The following is a 21,348-nucleotide window of genomic DNA, read 5'->3' on the forward strand; positions in this document are numbered from 1 at the left end:
CTGTTAAGGCGGAGGGCCAATCCCTGGCTCGAACCACATCAGAGCATCGTGAGTGACCCTTCTGAGGTTCCGTCTCTTTTTGTTTCCACTGTCCTAGAGTGCTGAGTGGCCAAAGTCCTTTGTGATAACTTCTGGCATGCAAGGGAGAAAAGGCAGTCCTGTTTTTGCCCCCGTGACCGGGACCCAGCAGCGCCTGACCCACTGGTAACACTTCTCAGGGTGGCAGGTAAACCATTTTTATTTTCCCATGGGTCCCTGGGAATCATGCTATGATTCCTAGGGGATTTATGGTCAGTAAACCCCCAACAGTCTGCCCCCTTCAGCTCCCCTGCACTGGCAGAGGTGCAATTTTTTTGGTCCTGACAATCTAGACCACAGTTTCTCAGCCACCGGCCCCTGGACTGCTACCGGTCCGCAAAGGGTTGAGTGCCAGTCCCTGGCTGGGAGTCAACGCCCCCCCCCCCCAACTGCAATCAAGGCACTCACTTCCTCGGTTTTGCACATGGCACAGAAGAGGAAGAGGAGTAACATGGAGGCTCAGAAAGGGAGTGCAGGTGGACCTTCCTTGGAGGAGGGGGAACAAGCACGAGTACCAAGGAGCGCTGAGGGAGGCAGCATGGTGCGGGGGAGAGGCAAGATACCATTTTGTGCATTCATGCAAAAGGGTAATTGGATGAATGGCACTGGAATGAAGTGATCCTACCTTTGACCCATTGCCCCTTTGACCCATTGCCCCTTTGACCCATTGCCCCTTTGACCCATTGCCCCACTGCCCCTTTGACCCATTGCCCCTTTGACCCACTGCCCCTTTGACCCATTGCCCCACTGCCCCTTTGACCCATTGCCCCACTGCCCCTTTGACCCATTGGACCACTGACCCACTGCCCCTTTGACCCACTGACCCTTTGACCCATTGAACCTGGAGCACACACCAGCCTCCTGCTAATGGAGCAAAGAGACACCTCTTTAAAAAGTGGTGATGATTCTCTTGATTGAAAGGGGGGAGCAACTGGCTGTATCCAGCCCCAGCACAAAATCCTTGGGGGGGGGGGTTGTTCCTGGTACCCAATTTATGTATCTTTTTAGAGTGTGAGCCCTTTAGGAAAATTCACTTTCGAACTATTGACTTTGAGCACAAATATATAGTACTCAATGTATATCACTATATATTGTGAAGTGTGTGTGTGTATTCAGTGAAATGTATTTCTAAGCAGCATACCAGACCAAGCCAGGTGATCATGACCAAGCAGCGTTGACACAAATGAGAGATGACTAAATTAATTTCAGTGGGTGGTCCTGACTAATGTGGTCTGGATCCGGCCCTGCAACTACACAACTCCACCTCCATCAAGACAGGGTTGAACTGTAGACTTTGGGCTCTACTGACCACTTGCCCAGCTCTCCTCTCCTCCCCTCCTTTTTGCTTTGCTTGACATCCAGCCTGATGAAGAGTTTTGGGGAATTCAAAAGCTTGCTTGTGTGTTGTTTTCATTGGTCCCATGTAGCTTTTGAATTTTTCTAATGGCCCAACATCCCTTGTCCATTAAGTAATCACAAGCACCCCCACCCCACACATACTGGAGACATATTTGTTCACCCAGGCTTTTAGATTCAGGGGTTCTCAAACTTGGCTCCCCAGATGTTGGTGGACTTCAACTCCCATAATCCTCGGCCATAATGGCCAAATGCCATTGTGGTTGGGGGTTATGGGAGTTTAAGTCCACCAACATCTGGGGCCCCAAGGTTGAAAACCCCTAATATTCGATGTTTGCAAAAGATTCAAAATCTAATGATTTTAATGCTTATATTATTTTAATTGTAAACTGCCCTGAGATGCAAGTTCTGCTGGTCCGGGAAACTGTGCATGAAGAATGTAGTGGTCCTTGAAACTCCGCACAAAGAATTTAGCGGTCCTTGACTCCAAAAAAGGTTGAGAAACACTGATCTAGACATTCTAAGGGCTATCTCCCAGACTTCATCACTTGCCCACTGGAAGGAGACAGTGTCTAAATTGCTGAAGACTTGTCTCAAATGTCAGGGCCGAATCCTTTGCACATGCCCGTTCCTGGAACAATCTTTCATGTGCAATTAACATCGTTCTGTGTGGTCTCAGGAACTTTCGCCCCAATTTATTATTTTCTTTTCAGCGGGGGGCAGATATGACCTGCGTGAAACGGATCATGAAAATAATTTCCCATCAGTCAGATACCGGGGAGGATGGTTTTGTTGTTGTTTTTAATTAAATTGGATGACGAAGCCAAGACACAGACAGAAAGATAACAAGACTGTAAATAGTTTAGAAGGGCGGGGGGCGGGTGGGAATGAAAGGAAAGAGAGAAAAATAATAGAAAACCAATCAACGGAGATGTGAACTGCTGGATGCTGGAGCCGTTCGAGGGAAGAAACGAGGAAGAGCAGCACCTCCGAGGAGCCTTCACGTTAGCTCCAGGGTCACTGTTAAGATGAGAGCCAGAAGCAGTCTGAAGGTGCTGTGGATGGTCCCAGAACCTGGCCAGTGAGAGGACATGGTGAGGAGTCGGCAAGTGCATTCTGCACTAAGGCTGCTCAACTTCGGCCCTCCTGCAGATGTGGCCCTTTGGCTACCAGTCCCCTAATCCCTGGCTATGGGCCACTCTGTATGTGGGGGGTCGGGGGTGGGGGGCTCTGAGTGGCACACTCAAGGGCAGGAAGGGAGCCTTATAACTGAACCAGCATAAGTGCAGGAGGGGGCAACATCTTACCGTTTGAGTCTTCGATCCCTCTTGGGATATTTGGGTTTTCTAATCAGACAGGGGGGAAAACAAGGCAAGAATTAGAGAGGCATTTTATGCAGACAACTGCCATAAAGGCTTTTCCAGAGGAGGCACGTTCATATAGGACAGGCCTGCTCAAATTCGGCCCCACCCACCCAGCTGTTTTTGGACGACAACTCCCATCATCCCCAGCCATAGTGGCCAGTGGCCAGGGATTATGGGCGTTGTAGGCCAACCTCTGCAAGAAGGCCGAAGTTGAGCAGCCCTGAAGCTGGTCCATGAGCCTGTCCCCAACCCAATTAGGATTAGGGTTCTCAAGCTTGGTCCCCAGATGGTGTTGGACTACAAGTCTCATCACCCCCCTGCGAGCCTTTGATGTAAGCGCCAAAGTTGCAGGAGAAATCTAAAGCACCCCACGTGAAGAACAGTACGTGATGGGGAAAGAGAAGGGATGGAAATCTGCTTGGGAGGACAGGGAGGTAGGCACGTCCCCTGCCCCATCTGCCTGCTAGTGGGCGTCCACTGGTTGCGGAAGAAATGGACACCATGAACTCAGCTGGGCCCATCTGGCACATTTCTCATCCGCTCCAAAACAAATGACCAGAGCCCAAGATCAATAGCGGACGGGGTAGTCATTTCTGACCTGTTGGGTTATTCACTTGGCGTCATTCAGGCTGGGAGGATTTAAACCATCTGCTCCCAGGCCCCAGACAATGGTTGCTGGGGGGCAAAAGCACACCCTCCCCAGGGGCCCCCAGAGCAAGAGGTTGCCCTGTGAGGGATGGGGCTTTGCCGCCACTTCTCCCAGGAGGCCGGTTCTTGAAATTCCCCACAAATTCTCTTGGGAGTGGCGTCTGCCATATTGGAGACCATGAGGCACAGGGAATCCATAGGGATGGGAGCTAGACCCTCGGATGAAATCCTACCAAACGGGCCGCCAAGCAAACGCGGGTTTCCCAAATAACTCAACGAATGGAGCTCTCAATCCCAGAAACGGGCGGAATAGAATAGCAAAGCGAAAACCAAGGAGAAATGGTCTCGCACATCCCTCGTGCGGGAAGACCCCTTTGCAAGCGGTGCGGCCACCCTGTCATAACGAGACCGGGGAGGGTGGGCACCAGGCGCTGTGGGAAATGTGGCCGGGCGAAGACAGGAAGGGGGAGCTGAAGTGGCCCAGGGGCGGGGAAGACCCCAAACCTCCACCTACCGAATACGATGAGCCTGGTGTGGGTGTCTGTGGACCCCAGCGGGTTCTGTGCTGTGCAGCGGTACATGGAGCCGTTGAGCTCAGCCGGCACCCTCTCCAAGACCAGCTCTTTCCCGTCGTGCTCGGCGCTCCCGTCCAGGAGCCTGCTCCCGACGCGGGTCCAGGTGAACATGGGTTCGGGGAAGACCTCGCTCTGCAGGCCAAAGTGGGGACAGCCACATGAGCCCCAGCCAGGGGTCCCTTTCAAAGCAGCCCAGCCTCCAGAGTCTGTAGAGGCACCAGTCCCCTGCCCCGTCTCCTCCTCCTGCCCTGGTTCACGTAACACAGGCAGGACCAGCTGCAGGGAGACTTGTTATCTCGCCTGGTCACCTTCTGGTTTTTAATGGCAGGAGGCCGCTCTGTCCCGAAGACACAAGATGCGGGGTCCTTCGGTCTCTCCTTTTGGCATCTGCCCAGCTCCAATCCAAGTCAGGTCTGACCAGCCCAGGAGAGAGCGGAGCCAGAAGAGATGCCAGGCCCTGCTCCAGGGACCTTTCTGGTGGGGAGCGAGGCTCTCCCCCCACCCTGAGCTCCAGGCCTCCCCTCTGCGCCATCCTTCCTCTCCCTGCGTCCCCCCTGGAGCCTCACACAGTACTTTACATGCTCCGTGCGCCACACAGATTACGTGGCAGTTAGTTCTCTTCCTGGCTGCCTTCTCGTAAGACAACAACAAACAGGGGTGGAGATGAGAAGGCATTGACGAGCTCGCAAATCCTCAACAAGACACTCAGAGTTAATGGGGCGGGAGAAAACACGTGGGGACCGAGCCGAATCCTGCCCCCACCCCCCCACCCCGGTGCCTTGCAAAGCAGGTGCAACGGATGCACACGGCACCCCGCCCATCTGTCCCTCTGCCTGCTTAGGCGGATTTTCCACACCTATTTGGCTGAGCGGCACAGGAATGAAGAAAGCGGCCTCCATGAGAGAAGGGCTGCTGTGACGGTTTCAGGGGGGCAGCAGAGAGAAAGTGGGTGGGGACGCCAAAGGTTTCTCTTTACCATGTTAAAAGGCGCCTCTTTGCCAAGTTAGCATTTGTTGCACTTGTATGGATACTGAATGAAAAGACAATATGCTGTCCATACAATTGCATACAAAAACATTTACCAAATGTGATTCGGTAAATAATAAATAACACTCACCTAATATTAGGTCATTGCTTTTAACAGTACATTTGTTAACCGTTAAGCTGCCACATGACTCATGTTTTTTGGTGTTCAGAAAGCCACTTATTTACAGGGAAATAGCACCACAGGGTGATATTTACAGGTATTTTCCCGGCAGCTCTTTCACCACTTTCAAAAGGTGCCTCTTTGCTCAGTTAGCAGGGGTCTAAGTTAGTCATGAGTGAGCCCCACGGAAATCGATGGGACCTAAATTAGTAATGACTAAACACCACTGCAACCAAGGAAGCAAGTTAGTCATAACTAACTTCAGTCTCACTGATTTCAATGGTGCTTAGTTATGACTGGCTTAGTCTGGAAGCTCCCTAGTCATGACAAACCTATTAAACCCCATTAATTAATTTAACTAATTAATTAATTACTTGAAGACCACCCCAAACGTCTGTCTCCGGGAGGTTCAGGCATGCAGAGATTGCTTTTCTGTTATGCACAACACTGCCTGAAATAAAAAGATACAGCCGTTCCCCAACCCATCCCCATGTCTCCTGGCTGGGCGGAGCTATCGGTATGCCGTTGAGACCGATACGCACCTGGAACCCTTGCACCAGGATCCGAACCGTGTCTCCCACTCGGGCTCTTGTCGGGGTCATCATGATCTTAGGGCCTTTGGGAGCCACTGAAGGAAAAGAAAATGCATTAGTCCCTCGGCTGCCTGGCTCCTGCTGTTCACCCCGCCTGCTGTTGCCAGCTGTTGAACTGCCCCACGCTCCTGTGCCTTTCATAAAAGCTTGGTCTACAGCAATGGACCAGGCTGAGCCCCATGCCCTGAGAAATGCTGGCTGCAGATTTCTACATATTGACTGCCCCTCAAAAGGCACAGGAGCAAACCAGGGTATTTTTTTAACCTGCGATTTTGGCTTCAAATATGAGAGAAGCGTGATGGAAAATTCAATTTCCCACTGCTCAGGCACCAGAAGCATGACTGGTCCAAATCAAGCATGGCCCGACGGGGCTTGGAATAAACTGGGGGATGCTTCTGAGTTTGGGGGAAAGGGCTTGGCTTTGCAAACTCTGTTACAAGCCTAACGGGTGGGAGAGATGTTGCCCTTTCATGAGCAGCAACAGGAAGATGTCTATCGTTAGCGACCCTCTAGAGAAGACACGACACAACGTGGAACCACCGCCTTGCATTTCCCCAGAAGGGGGCTGGGAGGAAAGGGGCCAGATGGCCCAAAGATGAACGGTGCAAGCCGCCTGCCCGCCCTCCTCTCCGCCTTCACAGCCCATAGGCCCAAGTCAGTTAAATTAACAACCAGCAAATAAAACAAAAATGGTTTCCTGGTGCAGCCCGAATCTCTAGGGTGACATTCAACACCTGGATTATCTCTCTCCCTTCCTTTTTGCAAAGGGGTTGACTAATTTTTACAACCATTAATAAACACCAGGATGGAGGTTATGCCTGTTAATAACGGAGGTACTCAAATTTCATGCTCAAGGGGGTAAGCCGGATGGAGGAGGGACGGGCGGTTCTCGACCACCCTGCAGCAGCAGGCCGCCTGGCATGTAGCACTCTCTCCGACTCTAGAAAGGCAACAGCCTTCTCCCTTGCATTGTGGCTCTCCACGTGGAGAGAGGCTTTTGTTTTGTATGGAGTACCGTAGCATCCGATCACACCTGCTCCTTCCTTCCTGCACATCGAGAAGGCACCATCCAGAATGATCTTGTTTTGCCACTCAGCGGGTGCATGTGACGTTCTGAAGTCAACCTTCACCCGTGCCTTCCAAGTGTGACGTTTCGCCTTGACTCTTGACTCACTGGCATCTCTTGACTGCCTTTGGGAGGCATCAGAAGTGGAAGACCATAAGCTGTCTGCTGCTATTGCACGTGGCTGTGTTGACCTGAATCCAAGACTAGGTCCCCCCTCCCCCCCCCCCATTATTTGATGTTAGAAACTGGGGGCTCAATTTTTCAATTTAGGGGCCTCTTCTTTTTGGGTAACTAGTATAACCTAGATTTAATCCATATTTTTAAAGGGGGCAACCTAAAATTCAGGGTCATCTTCTATTCGGGTAAATACGGATAGATGGCAAGCATAATACTGGCCATCATTCCTAATATAAATCCAGAGAGGAATACCTTTCCAGTCACATTTCTCAGTTGCTCTGCCATGAGATGAAGGGTGGATTCACACCTGCACATCTACCTTTGGGTAACCTGGATGTGTGACTACGGGTCACTGCATTCACCCAAAGCCCATGAAGGGCTCTCAGTTCGAGACTGGCAAAAGGCACCGTTGCTTCAGATGATGCATCCTTGATTGATGGGATCTTCACAAGATGCGGGTCTGTTGACTTTACGACTTGCTTGTGGGCCTCCCAGAGGCATACCTGACTGTCCTCTGCTGGAAGCCGGCTCCTGGGTTTGGTGGGCCTTTGGCCTGATCCAGCAGGGCTCTGCTGATGTTCCTCCGGCTGCTAAGCCAGAGAGCGAAATCGCCCCTCCCGGTCTGCAGTGGGATCATCTCAGCCTTTCAAGCGGCTGCCGAGACGGACAGGTGTGAAGCAGCCCCGAATCTCCAAGGTAATTTTCTCAAGTCGAAAACATCTTTTGCCTGTGGGAGTGCTGACAAGTCCTACGATCTCACGGGCGGCTCGAGAACACGGTGTTGGCAGCTCCCTCGGGACTGGAGAGAAGCGACCTGACATTCTGGGAGGCGGGCGGGCGCGCTCACCAAAGGCTCCGGCCTGCCCTCAGCTGCCCTGTCAGCCTGGGGGCAACGCAAACCAGTGGGGAGAGCAGAGAGAGGCTTTTGCGGCACCGGTAAATAATGGAGGAAGGCGTGAATAATGGATGGGCGGAACAATCCCTTTGGCAGCTGTGATTTCTGGTCGAGAGGGCAACCTCGCCTCGCCTCCAGGTGTGTGCGTGGCGGGAGGGCGCAGGAGGAACCGCTTGGCTGACGGGGCCAGGGGGATGAGAGGCAAGGAGGGTCCCTCTTGCTCCCTGGCTGGGTGCACGGTGACGAAGGCGGCCCGTGGCGCAGGCCTTCAGGGGGAGGGCAGAGGGGGAAGCCGCCCATCTGCATCCTCCAGAACCGTCCCTGAAGGCCGTCTCGGCAAACTCGGGGCTGCAGACTCTGGGGCAGAGTTAAGGACAGCAGCGGGTCAGGAGTGTGGCAGATCCTACCTTGTGCCCGGCCCACTTTTCCCCAAGGGGAATCTCTGGCTGAAGTGGCAAAGGCTTTAGGAACGCTGGAAGCGGCCTTCTGCTGAGTCAGGCCACTGTTCCCACCTAGCTCAGGGTTGCCTGCACGGACCGGCAGCGTCTCTCCAAGGTTTGAGGCAGGAGCCTTTCCCCGTCCTACCTGGAGATGCTGCCAGAGATTTAATCCGGGACCTTCCGCCTGCAAAGCCGATGCTCTACCATAAAGCTACGGCTGCCTCCCCGAACCCAATAAGCGGCCATTTGCTGCGTCAGGCCCTTGGCCACTCTAACTCGACACTTTCCTCGACACTTTCCTCAACACTCGAGCCCACTTGACCTTTATGGGGAGGAAATTCTCCCCCACCCCCATTCACGACCCAGAGGGGAGACTGCTCTAGTTCGTCCAACACACACCCCAGGCGCAGACCAACCACCGCCACCCGTTTCCTGTCGCTCAGTCGGCCCGCAATGCGAAATACGCGTCCACTTCTCAAGATGGGGGCGGGCAGGGCCAGGGGGCCAGGATCCCAGCGTGCCGGACGCGTAGGGCCTTTTCGAGGGAGCCCCGTCATCTTGGGAGTGTGAGATTTATGCCTCCCTCCGCCACCACCGGCAGCCTTCCCGCCAGGGATTAACATAAAAGGCATTTTGTCTTTAATATGTAAATGCCAGGTCTGACAGGCACAGAGAAGCACTCCGCGCAAAGACATAACTCAGTGGAATGTTTGATCAGGACACCCTTCCCGGGATTAGCTCCTTACAGAACACCAGCTAATCGTCCTCCAGCTGGCGGGAGAAGGAGAGGGCCAACGGCAGCCTTGGACGGATCCAGAGAGGGGGGCTCCGTGGCTTTCTGAAGCGATTAAGGCCTCCTTTGACGGAGCGACTTTGCCAAGGCCCCCCGGATCAGTGGCGGCGTCTAAGCAGAAGGCGTCTCAGAAGTGGCTGGTTGTGAGGCGCTCGGGGCGGAGGCAGAGTCTCTATCCAACTCCCCCCCCCCCAGCTGAGAAATCCAAGGCCGGCTTGCAAGACTTCGAGACTGGAAGAGTGTTGTGATGGGATGTGGGGACCCTCGCCGTAGAAACCTCGGGGGCACCCACATTTGGGAAACTGTGCACAGTTCTGGTCACCACACCTGGTGAAGGTAGGGAGGCGGAGAGCTAGAAAACAGCACAGAGAAAGGCAACCCAAATGTTCAGGGCGCTGGAGCGACTCCCCTGCGAGGAAAGGCGACGACCTTTGGGTGTTTTCTTTAATACGGGAACCCCGTGTCATCCACTGAAGCGGAACGCTGGGAGATTCAGGAAGTACCTAATGAAGGACCTGTCGGCACAACGTGTGTTGTCGAGAGACCTGGGGTAGCTAAGTAGAACCCCCATGCCCAGAGGCAGCCTACCTGGATATTGCCTGCTGCGGTGTGAGAGCAAAAGAGAGCTTTTGTGCCCAGTTTGCAGGGTTCATGAAGGCCTTTCTTGGGCCGTTGCTGGAAACAGGAGGCTGGGTCCGATGGTCTGAGCCTGCACAGCAGTTCTAAATTCTTAAACAACCTCAGTCTCAGCTGGTGGAGGAACAGAATCGATCAACTGGGGGCCACTTTGGGGCCAACGGGAATGGGAAGATAACTTGATGCCTCTTGATTTGGGGAGGGGGCGGCAGAGCAAGGAATTCACTTGGCAGAGAACCAAGTTGCTTTATGAAATGGGGGACAGGGGAAGGAGAGGCACCCCCCAACTCCATTTTCCTGGCATGTTTTGGAGCCCATGAAGTCTGGTTAGCTTGAATGTTCCCTGCTAACGATCAGCGAGAAGAAAGGGGAGGAAAAGATTCTCTGCTCGCAGTCCGGATAACTACCTCTTAAACCGTGTTTTCCATTAGCAAGCAAGCAAGGAGGACCGACCAGAGGAAGGAGAGGAGGGCCATCATTTAAGTTTGACAAGCGATCTCAGTGGGAAGGGGATGCTTGCTGGGTGCCTTCGATGGCTGCTAATGGCCTGAAGAACCCATTAGACATAATGAAAGTACAGGCAGGCAGCGCTGACGGAGAAAGGGGGCTTCATTAATTTGGGGGAGAGAGAGAGAGACACTTCCCGCATGGGATGGCTGGGGGAATGCGGCCACCACCACTTGGATTCCCGCCTGGCTATGCACCAATTTGCTTCTCTTGGAAACGGAGCGCTTGAAATGGAAAGGACAGCGCAAGAAGGTTGCAGGAACAAAAACCGAGCCGGATAGGATGGGAGGCCCACCAGCCTGCCTGCCCCATTTGGGGTGGGGGCAGGCATCATTTAAATTTCCCACACCCCCTTGGGGATGATACTGCATCTGCAGGGGGACTTACGAAGACTGCCAGCTGCCCAGAAATGCAAAAATAGCGGGAGTGGGGGGAAAGGTGTGGAGAGTGGCACTTTTTGACCCCCAACACACCCCAAATTTCAAGCCCAAAGTTCTGAGCAGAAAATCTAAAGACAGCTGGAGAAACCCATGGAAGATGAGAGGGCTATCAATGGCTATGTAGGGAGAGTCAGACCCTTGGTCCATCTAGCTCAGTACTGTCAACACTGACTGGCAGCGGCTTCAAATCGGTCTTTCTCAGCCCTTCCTGGAGATGCTGCCAGGGTGGGGAACTGGGGACTTTCTGCACGCAAAGCGGATGCTTTTGCCACTGAGAAACAGCCCCACCCTCTAGGCCCCAGTAACGGAACAGGGCTGGCTTTCTTTGCTTCCCTGAATTGTTTGGACTGTTGACTCATCTTTTGGTTCTTGCTTTTTTATTTCTTATTTTTGTTGTTTTCTGCCTGGAGTGTTGGAAAAGCAGCTTGCAAAGGGCTTTGATAAGCAAATGAGACATGTGCAAATAGAGAGAAGGTGCTTTGGGTTCCTCTTCCAGGCTGGCTTCTAGTGTCCCTGGGGAAACCAGCATCTGGCCATGCTCATCTCAACCAGGGTTCCCCGGAACAGGAATTCCCAGATGCTGTTGACTACAACCCCCATAATCCCCAGCGGCATGATCCCCCAAAGCTAGGGATTGTGGGAGTTGTAGTCGTCAACGCCTGGGAATCCCTGTCCCAGGGAACACTGCTCTTCGCCTCGACGCCTTCCCCGTGGTGCCTCCTCTGACAGACACAACCCACTGGCCTCTGCCTGTGTGCCATGGGGCCCGCCGCCCGCCCCGCCCTCCCACCAGCCCCTCCGCCTTACCTAGGGTCACCTCCGACTGCATGGGCATGGAAAGGGCTGGGTGCTTGACCTCGCAACTGAAGAGCGCCTCATTGTCTATCTGGGGGTTAAGCGTCCACATCAGCATGGCCCGCACCTCCACGGTGCCGTCGCTGATGGGGATGTGGGTGTGGTGGGCGTAGTAGACGGGCTCCGTGTTCTGGATCCACCGCGGGAACTCCAGGCTCACCACAGTCTCTGGGACGGCCTCGGTGGCCGGGCTGAACAACAGTCCCTGGTCGAGGGTGAGGCCTTTCAGGGGGTCCTCCGTGTAGGGCCTCCCGCCCCGGTCCTCCACGTCCAGGAGGGAGAGCGACCTCTGCATCTTGGTGTCGTCCAGGTCCCGGTTCAGCAGGTTCCGGGAGGCCCGGCCGTCTCGCAGCCCGGCGGCGTTGACGGGGGGCTCCACCAGCTGCACCACCTCTATCAACTCCCCGTCTCTCTTGAAGTACACCTGGGAAAGGGAAAGCCAAGAAGGCGGCCGGTTATTCCTGGCAAGCAGCAGCAGAAACCGAGCAGTGGGCCGCCGACAAAATTTACCCTTCCCGAGGGCAGGGTGAAAACCTGGACAGGGTCCCCAGCTGCTGTTGAGCGACAACTCCCTTCGTCACCAGGCACAACGAGCAAAGGCCACTATGGCCATGGATGATGGGAGTTGTAGTCCAACGAGCATCCGTGGACCCCTGCGCTAGGTCCAGTCTGGAAACGGCTTGCCCAGTCATGTCCTAAAGCCATCCAAGGGCAATACCCACAAAGCTACTCCTTCCTCCAAAGCATGGGACAGACCGAAAGGTTTTCCCCAAGTTACATCCCACCAATCAAGTGAAGTTACACCCTTGTTTGATTCTCAACATCCCACCACTTTCCTCTCCCAAGGGAACGGGCCCTGTGTTTGGGGCCATGGGTGCAGCTTGGGAGCAGTCAACCAGCAGTCAACAAACTGGACCCCGAGAACGATATTCTTCGTGCTGAGAACGATATTCTTCGTGCTGCACTCAGGCAACAGCTTCGAAGCAGAGACTCGGGGCCCTCCTCATACAATCCCGTGCTAGGCTGTTTTGGTACCTGGGCCTGGTTTTGGAAGCAGCCACCATGGGCTGGCCCAGGACACACCCAGCCGGAGGGCATCTTTAGCAGGGGTGGGCAAACTTTGCCCCTCTGCTCCCATCCATTTCTCCCTCCAGCAAGCATTCCCAGATGTTGCTGACTTCAACTCCCAGAATCCCCAAGCAAACGCCATTGCAGCTGGGGATTCTGGGGGTTGTAGTCAACAACATCAGGGAATCCAATGTTGCCACAATTTACTGTGGCTGGGGATGATGGGAGTTGTAGTCCATCAGCCGCTGGAGGGCCGGTTTTGCCCACCCCTGATCTATAGCAACACCGTCGCACAGCAGGGACTCTGCTCTGCAGCAAGGTGCGCATGCGCATCGGTGCCGCTTCGGGGACGATTCACCGACAGACGCAACGCTTGTTAAAACCTTTTTGAACGCCCTTCTCTGAAGAGAAGATTGCATTCCGTTTCCAAAAGCTCCTTTCAAGACTTGGATGTCACGGTGTAATGAAACGGCCGCAGGAACGTTTGCAGATAAGTGGGTTTTAAAAAAACAAACAGCAGAAGGTTTCCCCCACCCGGTACCGTCTCTTTTTACATTTAAATGCCTCCCATGTCTGGATGAATAAGCAGAAATCATACTCCGGGTTCTTCGAAGGCCAGCTCCCTCCCCACTTTGGTCTCTTCTGCTTGCGTTTGTACAACGGGAATCCGCTAGAAAGAGGCCTGGAGAGGTGGCCTCAGAAGTGGGGCAGGGTGGGGTGGGGGAGAGAAAGACACCACAGAACCCACTCAAGACATCTCCAGATGGGCATCAGCTCTGGCTACTTGTGTGAGGAAGGGGGCTGTTTGGATACTCTGAAATCTGGAGGGCAAAGTGACCTGAGGGCTGAATCTGGTGAAGCATCCATGTAGCTAGTCCTCATTAGAGAGCCCCAACAGTACAATTCAGGCCGAAATGTCAGAAACATGAAATGGAGCAGACTGTACACACATTACCCCCCCCCCCAGATCCCCCTTACCCAAACTCACCACAGGGGCAGGCTTCCCGCCGGAGACGATGCAGACCAAGGTGAAGTTCTGGGCTTGGTACCGGCTGAAGGGGGCGGGCGTGTCTGCAGCGATGACCGAGATGGAGGTCGGAGGAGCTGCGGGGGGAAGGAAGAGGGCGACCATCAACCTGATGAGCTGTCCCCATCATACCCCAAAGGGTCCCAGGACAGACCGCTCGGCCGGCAGGGACAGAATTCTCCGCCCGTGAATTTCTCCCCACCGTTCTAACTGGGAGCGGAAATGAAAAGAGGAGTCGAAGTAAATGTGTGGCGTCGCTGCTTTGAAGGAGCCGCTGGTTCGCTGACCTGGCCCAGGATCTGAAACTTCAGCCACAGGGGATGATGGAGGGCAAAGAAGGCGAGACGAAGGACCCCCCCAGGAGAGCCGCCGTCAGACACTCCCCTAGAACGGAAACCGCTGGGGCCAGCAACGACCCCATCCTCTCTGCCTAAAGAAGTGGCCCTGTCCACGCCCACGCCCACCCCCTGACGTAGATAACTCACCTGCAGAACCCTCTCCAGTGCAGGAGGGCTTCCTCCCCCCACCCCACACGCCACCCCCAGGACCAGCAGAAGATGCTTCCGGTCCACAGGGTGCTACCCCTTTCAGACCAAGCAGTTCCCCTGTGAGAGGTCAGCATGTGACATTCCCACTTTGCGGCAGGATCCCATCAACCTGCGGTTGGCGATGCCTATTTGCCAACGGGGAGGAGAGCCGGTCTGGCGGTAGCGCGCATGAGTGGCCCCCTTGGCTAAGCAGGGTCTGTCGTGGTTTGCACTTGGGTGGGTGACGACGTGTGAGCGCTGTAACACAGGGGATGGGGCCGTTGCTCGGGGCAGAGCATCTGCTTTGCATGCAGAAGGTCCCCGGTTCACTCCCTGGCGGCAGCATCTCCAGGTAGGACTGGGAGAGACTCCTGCCGGAAACCTCGGAGAAGCTGCTGCCAGTCAGTGTTCTGAGCTAGAAGGACCAACAGTCTGACTTAGGGTAAGGCAGCTTCCTATACTCCCAACCGGAGGTGCCCCTCGGTAATTTTGGAGCCTGGACCTAAAGGCCTTGGGAGGCCCCCCTGCTGCAAGTGAAGCATCATTTTTTAACACATAGGTTCTTGAGAGCACCAACCACACCACCCAGGGCAGGCGAAAGAGGATCTGGGGGGCCCCAGGAGGTGTGGAGGCCTTGGACTTTGGCCCCGAAGTCCAGGGATAAGAGAGCCTCTGTTCCCAACACCCCAGCCTCTCTGCTTCTTAGCTGGCCTGGTCATCTGCTCCCCTGTGAGCTGTCCAGGGTCCTGGGCACCTCTGACACAGCCCCCCACAAGCCCTCCAGGGGATCTCACCACCCCAGAGTCACCCCAATTCAGACCTCGCCCCCCCAGCCTCATTTCAAGGCAGACATTTTGGCAGGAGTGTTTGGCTTGGGTCTTGGGCTGGTTCTTTGGAGAGATGCTCCGGGGAAGATGGAGGAGGGAGAAGCAGGCTGGGCTTCCTGAAATACCTACGTAGGTCCCCAGGCCCGCTAAGTTCTGGGATAGGTAGGAAGAGGGGAAAAACACACACACACACACCATCTTGCCACCTCACGGGAGCACACGGCGCCAGTGTTATTTAACTCATCCCCGATGGACAGTTTCTCTTTAACGGGTGCATTTTTACGAGCCAAGAAATGCAGATCTAGCAAGCAAGCACAAATCAACGGGTGTTCTTCCCCTGCACAATCCCTCCGTCCCCTGTGGTCATCACCACAAAAGTCTACTGATTTTTTTTAAAAAAAATGGGGGGGGGGAGAAACACACACACACAGAGCAACTAGAGGCATTTCCTGAGCAAGCAGGAGCCACCGACCCCCTGGGAAAAAAAGGCACATATTGCAGATTAGACTCTTTTATGGAGAAACAAAACCAGAGCCGTGTTTATTGCTATTGTCAGTGGTATGGCAGCCCCTGGCACGTTATTGACTTTCGCATGCCGATGGCTAAATCCCTGCTATCCTCAAGGGGGAGATCTTTTAGCCGGCTGCGAGAGAGAGTGGCCTTGTGGTAGCAAGCATGACTTGTGCCCTTAGTTAAGCAGGGTATGCCCTGGTTTGCATTTGGATGGGAGACTACATGTGTGAGCAGAACTGTAAGAGATTCCCCTCGTAACGGGCCCTCGTAAACACACAAAAGAAGCTCCTCCTTTGCGCGATGCAGGATTAGCCAGTGGAACTCACTGCCACAAGATGGCTTCACAAGGGGATCAGAGAGACGTCTAGCCTGAAGGGCCCAGGTTCAAGCCTTCTTCCAGCTAAAAAATCCTCTCTAGCAGCAATGCTAGGGTAGACCTGGGAGACCCCGAGGTTGCACAGCTGGTGTCGTCGGAGGTCCTGGCAGGCCTGAGGCCTCGTTCAAGACCCCCAGACGCTCCAGTCAGCAACTTGACGCGAAGACATGCCCTTCCAGACGGAAACCAGGTCAGCTCAGTGGGCTGGGAGCCCCCGCGAGTAAACGCCATGGCCGCCACACAGAAATTAAGAGAGCTCGGCTGACTGATGCCAAGCGACAGCCTGTGAACGCTCTCCTCCATTCCGGCGCTCCGGCGGGATTTCCCGGGCGGCAGCTGCACCGCAAACGCGTGCCTTCGGCTGGGAGCGGAGGGGACCCTTCTCCAGCTTCCTCCTTGAGAAGATCCAGCCGGCCCCGGGAAACACACAAAGAGTCATCCTTTCCACCAGCATCTCCTGGATGGTTATTTCTGGGGTAGCAGTTGTACTAGAAAGTCCTGAACGGCCAACGTGTCCCTGGGCAGGGTCTGAGGGCACCCGATACCCCCACCGTGCTGAAGCGAAGCAAGTCCTGGGGTGGTCAGTGCCTGGAAGGGAGTCCCGTATATGGCAGCATCTCCAGGTAGGGCTGGGAAAAGACTCTGGCCTAATACCTTGGAGAGCTGCTGCCAGTCAGCGTAGACAATGCTGAGCTAGACGGACCAATGGTTTGGCTCGGTACAAAGCCGCTTCTAGGCTCCAAGCGGCAACCCCTTCCTTCTGCTGCATGTGCAGATCCAGTGAAAGAGAGCCTGCAGCTGAGACCGACAGTGGTCGCCCACAGACCGTGCACCAGGTAGTCAACCCAGACTCCTGCTTGAAACCCTGGAGAAGCTGCTGCCAGTCAGCGTAGACAATTCTGAGCTAGACGGACCAACGGTCTGACTCAGTAGGCAGGAGCTTCCTGCGTCCCCATGCTGCCTTATTCAAACACCACGCCTGTGTTCCCCCACGACGGTGAGCAGCTGTTGGATGTCCCTTTGGGGAAGGTGCCTCCTTTCTTCCGCTCCACTTCTCGAACCGGAAACGACAACGTTCCCCCCCAGGGGACGGTGCTTTCTTGGGAATTCCGCTGGGAGCCTTGTAGGCGCAACTCTCTATTCCCTGGAGCACTGATGTGTCTGCGTGGAATGTTAACCAACCGTCTTTCCTCTCACAGGAGACTGGGAGAGCTCGAGTCCCGCCTCTCGTGCCTCCGAAGGCCCTGTGAAAATAGATCTCGCTTCCTCTTCCCCCGGCACAAACGGGATGCAAGTGCCCCCCCCCCCCCAACGCAAAATCATATTTCTGCGTCGGAGCAGGGGAAAGATGGACGGGGAGGGAGAGAAGAGGAATGGTCCCTGCGAGCATTTGCGGGAGAGAGAGGGGAGATAGATAGAGGGCGACAGAGGGAGTTATGGGGAGGCGGAGGAAAATATAGGTCCCAGTGCCCAGGGGGCTGGCAAGAGGCATAAATAACCCCACAGAGAGACTATGGCAGGGCGGAACACGGCAGCTGCACGTGGTGGGAGATGTGAGCGCTTGGTGTGCCTGGCGGATGCTTTATGCACCATCGCTTCAGTGACGACACAGAATGGCTTGGGGAGCAGGCTTCATCTACCCAGCAACAGGATGGATGAGGTGGGGTATGACCCGGGCACTGGGCAATCAGTGGGAGGCAGCTGGCGAGAAGGGAGCAACTCAGTATTGTTGGGGGGGGAAGTCTCCCTCTGCTTTTGGGAGGGGCCACCGACCATCATACAGAGACCGGAAGAGCCCTGCTCTCCTTATGAAACCCAACCGCAGCTGCCAGCCAGCAGAAGTCCACAAAGCAAGGCGTGAAGGCAACAGACCACTCCCTCTTGCTCCTCAGCAACTGGTGCTGAGTGACATCCTCTCGCTGAACAGAAAGTTTCCACTTAGCCATCACGGATCATACCTATCGACAGGCCTAATCCCCTGGCAAAGCCATCCGGGTTAGTGAGCATGGGCACATCTTGTGGCAATGGGTTCCACTGGCTGATCCTGCATCGAGCCAAAGAGGAGCTTCTTTTGTGTGTTCTACCTCCCCTGCCAAACAATTCAACTGGCTGGCCCCTAATGCTGTGTGAGAAAGAATCTATCCACTTCCACCACACCATGCATATTTCTAAAAAAGAAATCTCCTTACTCCGTCGTCTTCTCTCACGGCCCACAAAGTTGTGCGGTAGAGTCAGTGTCGGTTCCTGGCGCCCACAGAGCCCTGTGGTTGTCTTTGGTAGGGGGTGACCACGGCCTCCTCCCACACAGTATGAGATGATGCCTTTCAGCACTTTCCTATATTGCTGCTGCCCGACAGAAGAGTTTCCCATACTCTGGCGAACATACCAGCGGGGATTCGACTCAGGAACCTCTGGCTTGCTAGTCAAGTCACTTCCTGCTGCGCCATTAGGTGGCTCCCCACGCCCCACACCCTTTCCCCAACTTACCTCGATGAAGGGGGAAGGTGATGGGGTGGCTTCATGGCGCCATAGACGCGAAGCCTAAAATGTGGACGCCACTGAAATGCATGCCCCAAAGCATCTAACTGCCCCTGGGAAGCGTGGGGAATGACACACACACACCCCGTGCTCCCCTGCGCCAATGAACCTGGCTGCACACCCCTGCAGGAGCGCCCAGGCCTCAATCCAAGGCCCCCTGAGGTTGCCACGAGGCCCGGACCCCTCCCTCGCCCTTGCCAAGGTCCGCCTGGGCAAGGGCGCTGGCGGCGGCAGGAAAGGCTGGCCCTGGGGGAGAGCCGCCCAGCAGCCTGGCTCTAGCTCCTCTAGCTCTCCTCTCCGACACAGCTTCTGCTCTGGGGGCGTCTGTGCGTTCCGGGCGAATCCGGAGGAACCAAGTGGCATTCTGTTCCGCTCATCCACACCCACCATACAGGGCCTACGATGCGTCCCGTCAGCCAAGACAGTTCGCCTCCTCCCGGCGGGACTTTCCCCTCCGGCCTCTGCAACAGCCCCGCAGGCGTCTCCACGCCATCGAGGACGGGGCCGAGAACCTTCGCCGCCCCCCTAACCCATCCCCGCCGGGCAGGCACACACGTGCACGCTCTGGACCCCCGAGTCACACATCACAACCAATTAAAGGTGCCGCCTGGCGGAAGGAAACGCTGCCGAATGCGGAGACGGCTCTAAATTTAGAAGCGGCCGGCAGGGGAGGTGGGAAGCCGCCCACCTGACCCGGGAGATGTCAGCGTCTAATTATGTCGCCACAGGCTCCCCCCACGCGCGCCAAGGCAGGGAGGCTGAAGGAGAAAGCCAGCAGATGGGAACAGTCAGCCACGCCTGTCAAGGGGAGTCTGCTTCTTGTCTCCAGCAACAAGTCCCACGCGGCATTTTCTCTGCATTGGTGCATGGGGCGCTGCCTTCTACGGAGTCAGACCCCTGGCCCGTCCAGCTCAGGAATGCCTACCCAGACTGGCAGCAGCTTCTCCAAGGCTGCAGGCAGGAGTCTCTCTCAGCCCTCTCTTGGAGATGCTACTGCCAGGCAGGGAACCTGGGAGCTTCTGCATGCAAAGCAGACACCCTCCGATTAAGCGAGGGTTCCATCCCCTGTAAACATAGGGAACTGCCTTCTACTGAGTCAGACCTTTGGTCCCTCTGAGTCAGTACTGTCTGCACGGACCGGCAGCGTCTTTCTAAGTTTTCAGCAGAGTGTCTTTCACAGCCCTGCCTGAGCTTGCTGCCCACTGAACCCGGGACCTTCTATAGGCCAGGCGCAGACATACTGCTGAGTTATCTCAAGGCTTTTGATAAGTAAATAGTGCCATTTGGGAGGGGACTTTCCTGTCTCTCCCTTCCTAGTGTGGTGCCTTTTGAGAGCTGCAGGTCAGGCAGCAATTCCACAGGGGGGACTTCGGATGCTGCCTGCTAAGAAGCAGCAGCTGGCCAAGGGAAGAGGACATGGCCGAGTCCGTTTCCCTCAGCCCCTGACTCAACTCAAGAAACCAAGCCAGCCAGTTTAATGAAGATGCAATCAGTCCTCTGCCCCCCACCGAGGGTGTCGTTTAGAAGGGGAGGGGGCCGGATGCAGCAGAGGAAGGGATATTAAAACCGCCGTGCACTTAATGCAGGAGGCACAGTGTTTTCGGTGGCCGGGGGGTGGAAAGTTCCCAGCGGGTGATGCTTTTATGCCCCGAAGCGCAAGATTTGATTGCCCTTAATGCCGCGGCTTGCATAGCTGCAAATGTTATTAGCAGGCATAAAGAATCACCCGAGGCCCATTTCGGAAGCCGGTCCGCTGCCCTCTTGCAGAGCCTGCCCTCTCTGCCACCGCCACAGGTTGACGGAAGGTAGCCCTCGCTCCCTTTACAGCCTCCAGGATCAAAGGCCTCCTTTCACTGCGCCCAGGAGATGCGCCTGCTCTTCGCAGTTCAATGGGAGCAGGAAGGAAAGGGAAGCACTGGCTGGATGGCCCAGGGTTCCCAGGCGCTGGGGGAGGGGCCAAAGTGGGTGGGTGGAGCCCCACGACGGACGGGTGGAGCTCCAAAACAGGTGGGTGGAGCTCCCCAACAGATGTGTGGAGCTCCACGACGGATGGGTGGAGCCTGTGCTTTGTGTGCAGAAGCTCCCCGGCTCAATCCCGGCATCTCTAGCTAAAACATCTCAGGGGGGGAAAGACCTCGGGAAACCACGGGCTGTCCAAATAGATGCTAGCAGGTTCGAATGGGGTAAAAGTCAAGGGTGCCGTCGAGTCGGTGCCGACTCCTGGCGCCCACAGACTAGCCCTGGGGTGGTCTTGGGTAGGATCCAGGAGGGGTAGCGTTTCCCCGCTGTGCCGCTTAAGGGAGGGGGCCCGCATTGAGTGGTGGGGCATCCTCCTCCTTGCACGCAGAAGGTCCAGGTTGAGTCTCTGGCAACCTCTCCAGGTGATCCAGCCCAGCGGCCCAGGCAGCAGCCAACCCTGACCCATGTAAGCAGGCCCTGGGAGAGCCTCCCCCCCCCCGGCAGGCCACTCCACCCTGGCGTGTCGGCAAGCAGGTTCCTCTGGAGCGGCCCTCTCCTCTGGCTCCCCCCGGGGACTGTGTCTCCAGCTGGGCCTCCTGCCTCGTTACCGAGAGGGCTGCCTGCTTCAAGCTCCTCAGACGGAACCCGGCCCGGCGGCGGCTGCTGGAAGGGTCCCCCCCCCTTTTAATAGGGGCTGCCGGGCTAATCTGCAGGCAGAATGGCTTTCTGCTGCGGGTGATTTAATGCCGGCTCCAGGGCCGAGGGCAGCAGGGGGAGCGGAGAAACAAATTAGCGGAGGGGAAGGGAACGGCAAGGAAGGGGGGTGGGGGAGAGGGAGGCGCGGGGAGGCAGCATCGAAGCCTGGGCAGAGGAGCAGCGGCAGCTCAGGAAGGGGCTCGGCCTCAGGAGCGGAGCGTGTCTGTGAGTGTCCGGTTAGGCCTGG

General features: G+C 55.7%; 1 protein-coding gene across 6 annotated transcripts in view; it reads right to left on the reverse strand.

Annotated features, from left to right (window-relative positions):
• Positions 1 to 1,808: 1,808 nt before the first annotated feature.
• Positions 1,809 to 21,348, reverse strand: part of IGSF21 (immunoglobin superfamily member 21) — a 228,248-nt gene continuing 208,708 nt past the window's right edge. For 5 of the 6 annotated variants that reach the window (XM_053280564.1, XM_053280567.1, XM_053280568.1 and 2 more), the window contains 6 exons: positions 13,627 to 13,742; positions 11,523 to 11,994; positions 5,711 to 5,796; positions 3,961 to 4,153; positions 2,742 to 2,780; positions 2,217 to 2,508 (listed from right to left, as the gene is read on the reverse strand). In XM_053280564.1, coding sequence (XP_053136539.1) covers positions 2,435 to 2,508; positions 2,742 to 2,780; positions 3,961 to 4,153; positions 5,711 to 5,796; positions 11,523 to 11,994; positions 13,627 to 13,742 — 980 coding nt within the window. In that variant the 3' untranslated portion in view covers positions 2,217 to 2,434. Of the gene's footprint in view, positions 2,165 to 2,216; positions 2,509 to 2,741; positions 2,781 to 3,960; positions 4,154 to 5,710; positions 5,797 to 11,522; positions 11,995 to 13,626; positions 13,743 to 21,348 lie in introns of those variants that run through there. The other variant, XM_053280565.1, reaches the window with a different exon arrangement.

Source organism: Hemicordylus capensis, chromosome 16 (assembly GCF_027244095.1).
Source record: "Hemicordylus capensis ecotype Gifberg chromosome 16, rHemCap1.1.pri, whole genome shotgun sequence".
Lineage (NCBI taxonomy): Eukaryota > Metazoa > Chordata > Lepidosauria > Squamata > Cordylidae > Hemicordylus > Hemicordylus capensis.